At 30.6% G+C, this 5,162-nt stretch overlaps 1 protein-coding gene across 1 annotated transcript; it reads left to right on the top strand.

Annotated features, from left to right (window-relative positions):
* Positions 1 to 2,840: 2,840 nt before the first annotated feature.
* On the top strand, positions 2,841 to 4,866 carry LOC139899823 (uncharacterized). The gene is made up of 7 exons (XM_071882654.1): positions 2,841 to 2,979; positions 3,090 to 3,189; positions 3,302 to 3,429; positions 3,567 to 3,651; positions 4,016 to 4,157; positions 4,396 to 4,592; positions 4,686 to 4,866. Exons 1-7 carry the CDS (start codon positions 2,841 to 2,843, stop codon positions 4,864 to 4,866), a joined length of 972 nt encoding a protein of 323 aa, XP_071738755.1.
* Positions 4,867 to 5,162: the final 296 nt, after the last annotated feature.

Raw genomic sequence — 5,162 nt, 5'->3', positions numbered from 1 at the left:
AAGTTCAAATGTCAATGGTAGCATCATAAAATTCGTGGTTGGCTGGTTTAGATTTCTACCATAACTTTGGTAAAATTAATCATCCTTCTCGGATAGCCTAAACTCTGAGAAACTTCTCCTAAATTAGAATAACTTTAAAATAAAATGTAAGTAACTAATTGTATTTTATTATACAGTACCTTCCCTTTATTTCTTTGCTTCACGTGTGTCAAATTATTTATAAAATATTTGGTGATATGGTTCATACCAAAATGAAGAAAAACAAAGGTTTATGACACTGTGGGATTACGTGGACAGGTATGGGTGGAAAACTTCAGAAGAAAATAGATCCAAAAAACATAATTGCGTGAGAAGAACGTATGGCACCGTTGTTTGTTCATAAAAAGAAAACTCAAACTTAATATAAAATATATAGGTAATTCACTTCCATCATAAAATGACTGTTTACATGTTACTCGGTACGTCGTTATATCTCCAACATATTTTTATGAGTTATGAGAATCAAAAAGATACTTACAAACTTATGACTTTTAGGTTATATATGTAAGGGCGCCCTATATTTAATTCAAAGTTTAGTTTATTTTATTTTTTGAATAGCTGAAGAATTTCACAACCTAAAAGTCATAAACGAATAAGAAATTTTAATTCAAAACTTATATTTAATTCAAAACTTAATTAAACGAATATGAAAAGATTACTTTTACAAAGTTAAATTTTGTAGTGATTTGCAGTTAATTGATACATATATGAAGGTTTAAAAAGGATACACAATCATAAAAGACATAAATTTCACTAACATTACGTCACTAGAAATAAAATTTGTCCCCATTTGGAATTTTTGATTATAAAAGTACAAGAGTAGGTTACATTGCTTGTTTAAAAATATAGGATGTCATGATGAAGCTTCAATAAGTAGAAATGAGTGTGAAATGTTATACTTTATACTAACAATTTGGGTTCAAAATGGATCTAATGCACTAAAAAATAAAAAGATTGTATCCGCATCAATTGTAGTTAACATGTGAGATTCCTTTTTGAAAAGATTAGAAGATTATTATCCTTGCAAAATCAAAATAGTTTAAGAAAAAGGTATTTGGTAAGAATAATGTTAACATATTTTTTGCTAAAAAAAAAAGTTTTGAAAAGCAAGTTAGAAGATGTCTTTTAGACCATTTTCAACCGTGGCGATGATATCACGAGTAGTTTGGTCAAAAAGTGCAAACTGACTTTGATTAAGCACTGGCATTTTTTAACCGTTGTATCAGTTTTTTTTGTTAAATATTGTGTATGGTGATGTGGTAAAATTTGATTGAAAATGAGGTAGAAAAAATAAATTAATAATGATAAATATATATTAATTAAAGGTGTGATTCGTTGTTGAGGGGAACTCAAGGACACAAAAAAACTCGTCAGTTTTGTAACTGACGCCGCCAGTCCTAGAAAACTGACGCCTAGTTAAGTCCGTTACTTTTCGTCAGTTGCCCTCCAGATCATCTGACGTAGCAAACTGACGATGGGTTATATATGGTCTTATAATGTCGTTTCATTAACGCAAGATTTGTTTTGAAAAAACAATTCCAAAACCATCTAAAACCATGCTACCATAGGAGTTAGTAACCCCCTAGCAAGTATAATATTAATATGTCTGTTTTTGGTTTAATCCATAAAGAGGTTAAAATTTGAGTTTTTTATAGCTGTATATCCGACTCGTTTTATTAACTCATTAATATCAGGGCGACTATCCGCTTTATAAGTAGCACGGTTTCATCAACCTCCGATCAGACATATATATATATATATATATATATATATATATATATATATATATATATATATATATATATATATATATATATATATGTGTGTGTGTGTGTGTGTGTGTGTGTGTGTACATATGTATACACATACATACATACATACATACATACATACATACGTACATACATATATATATATATATATATATATATATACATATACATACATATGTATATGTATGTATACATACATATACATATATCTGTAGTGGAGAGAAGCCTTACTCACATAAAATCTATACATACACCCAATTTGTTGCTATTGCATTTTAACTCACATAATACCTATACATATATATACATACACATCCACCTCATCCAACAATGCTCCAAAAATCGGATTTAATTAAAAAAATGACTTATTAAAAAGTTTTTTGTTGCTTTAATTCAAATTGTTACCATTTCTCAACCAAAAGTATACTCACACATACCAAGAATTTTTTGTATTCCCCCTACACCATACCCTCTCACAATTCAAATTCACCCTTTTCCTCTCCTCTCTCCACTCTCTCCAGCTGAATCAAAGAAACGTCCCAGGTAATTTATTTTTTCCTTTTTCCGGTTTACATATGCTTAAATGGTATTTTGTAATGATAACTTCTTTTCATTTTAGGAATAAATCATGTCAAGATCAAACAAGATCATCTCTGTTCAATCTATTGACGGACGACAAGTTAATTTCCAACTAAAAGTTAAAGTCGTTTGAGTTATCAAAAAGCTTGGTCACGGATTTGACGCTGGCAAACCCGTTATGGAGCTCATAGTCTCTGATGATATGGTTTGTGTTTATTTTCTTTGTTTACCAAAAATTGTTAATTTTTTAAAAATTTATTTTCAAATTTTTTTGATTTTTTTGTTTCTTACAAATGTTTTGTTCGTAAAAGGGCCATAAGATTGTCGTCAACATCCGTAACGCCCTGCTCTCAAAGTTTTATGAACTCATCAAAGAATGGGGCAATTATTGTATGTCCTACCCTGTTGTTGTTGACAGTCCCATTTGTTACCGATCCAAACATGTGAAACATGAGTACAAACTCATGTTTACTAAAAAAAACCTCTGTGTTTGAAATACCCACTAACCAATGGACTGAGAATAATGGCTTGACTTTCATTCCTTTTGAGCATTTGATCGAGAGTGAGCTTGTAGTTGGAGTTTCTACAGGTGATATATTGTTTATCATAAGCCTTTTTTTGTAGTTTGAACCCTTTATATTTGTAACTTACATCAATTTTTAATTTAAGATTTTATGGTGTTTTGGATTATTGTTACAGATGTTATTAGACGAGTATCCTGCTATGGTCCACTTCTAGATTTCAAAAATAGTGGTGAATTAAAGAACAAGTACATCAATCTACAACTCAAGGATTTAGTGTAAATTTTTAACACCTTAGACTTTAAAGGAAATGTATGTTTCTTTAATTTCAGTTATTCTTATTAATCTTTGTTACAATTATATAAGTTATTTAAATTCATTGATTAATAGTGGATTGGAAGTCGATGCAACTCTGTGGGGACAATTCGCCGTTGATTTCAAACACCATATCAAAAATGTCTCTGATGATTCTTCTGTCATCTTGATCATTCAGTTTGGAGTCACCAAAAACCATAACCGTTTGTACTTTTTTATACACCAAACCTTAATTGTTTTATTCCTGAAATCGTACGTATGATGTGCAATGCTGTGATTATGATCTTTGTATAACTTTCATGGTTTTTGTCTAATATCTTTTGTTGTCTATATGCTGCAGAAAAGCTTACCGTGTCTACCGACTGGAATTACACCAATGTAGTTGTTGACAAAAATCATCCGCGGATTGATGAGTTCATTAAGCGGTAAAATTTTTAAGTAAAAATTTAAATACCGTTGCTCCTTACATTAGACAGTTAAACCCTAAATTTTTTAAGAAAAAACAACTACCTTAAGATCATAAAATCAACTTTTGATTGTTAAAAAAATCTCTAATTAATGAATAGTATTTTATATATCTTATTTAATCAATGCAGTGTAAACCAAAAATCATTTGCTAATCAATTACTACATTCATGGACCAATGTATTTCATTGAATGTAGTCAATTGAATGCACTCCACCATTTAATACAATCATTGGGTCATAAATACATCATCATATGTATTTATTGTTTCTTTCAACTACTTTGTTTTAACTAACTAACCACCTCTTATTGTGTATATCATAGCCTCAATGAGATCCATTCTACTGACGATTCAGTTGGTTCCTTAGCTCCTTCCATGTCAATTATGCCACCTCGTGATCAGAATCCTAAATCTTGGTTTAAAGATGCAAAGCATCTTGGTTTAAATCAGCTAAACCCGACCATGGTAATTACTTAATTATTTAATTAAACAGATCATTTATCGTATTTTCAATCTATGGTTTTGGTCCCATATGTAAAGAGAAGTTTCTAACCAAAGTTTAGTGATCATTTTATGGTAGTCATATTACATGGAAGCTTTACTGCATACTTTATTTCAGTAGTTTTTTTATCTTTCACCATTTCATGTAATATAACTGCACATCTAATGCCAATATTAAACTTTGTTAATCAAATAATTACAGAAAGGTATCTACATTGTTGAAGCCACAATCAACACCATTCTTCCCGACGATCTTTGGTATTACATTGCCTACAAAAAATGTAATAAGAGTACAAAACCTGTTACCCCAAACTACGATCTTACATTGGACATTGATCAGCAATTAGCTTTGAAGCGCAAGTGTTTCGATTGTAGAGATAAGCCGGAACCTGTCATCAGGTGAAACACAAATAAATATTAAAATTTATGGTAAGATATTGATTTGTGGTTTTACTAAACCTTTAATTGTGTAAATGTTTTTATACATAACAGGTCTAAAGTGCCAATCCGTGTAGAAAATACATCTGGCACAACCTCTTTTACAGTATTTGAAACGGTTGTCAAGAAGTTCGTCACCAAAACAACATATGATTTAATGAAGGAGTTGTCTGAAGATGATGATTATCCGGAACAGTTGGAAGCTTTGTTAGAAAAGACCCTTCCTTTAAGATAGAGTAGTAGAAGATGTAGTAGAAAAACCATCTGTCAATACATCAATGTTTCTTGAATGGATGAAGTGTAATGTTGTCAACCAAGAAGCACGTTCGTTGACTGATGTGCAGCGGGGTGTATACAAAATAGTTATTAAATTTTTACAGGAAATACTATTAAATACGATACAATTTTACACAAGATATTTATTTATTTATAGAACGGATATACTTAAACCTTGCTACAACACTTATAGGCAGTGTACCTAATCGTACAGTAGTGTAGTTTTTAGTAAGTCCGGTTCGTTCCACAGGGAAA

The sequence above is a fragment of the Rutidosis leptorrhynchoides genome, chromosome 3 (genome assembly GCF_046630445.1).
Source record: "Rutidosis leptorrhynchoides isolate AG116_Rl617_1_P2 chromosome 3, CSIRO_AGI_Rlap_v1, whole genome shotgun sequence".
NCBI classification, from domain to species: Eukaryota; Viridiplantae; Streptophyta; class Magnoliopsida; order Asterales; family Asteraceae; genus Rutidosis; species Rutidosis leptorrhynchoides.
Note: the sequence above shows the minus strand (reverse complement) of the source record. Positions and strands in the feature narration are given on the sequence as shown.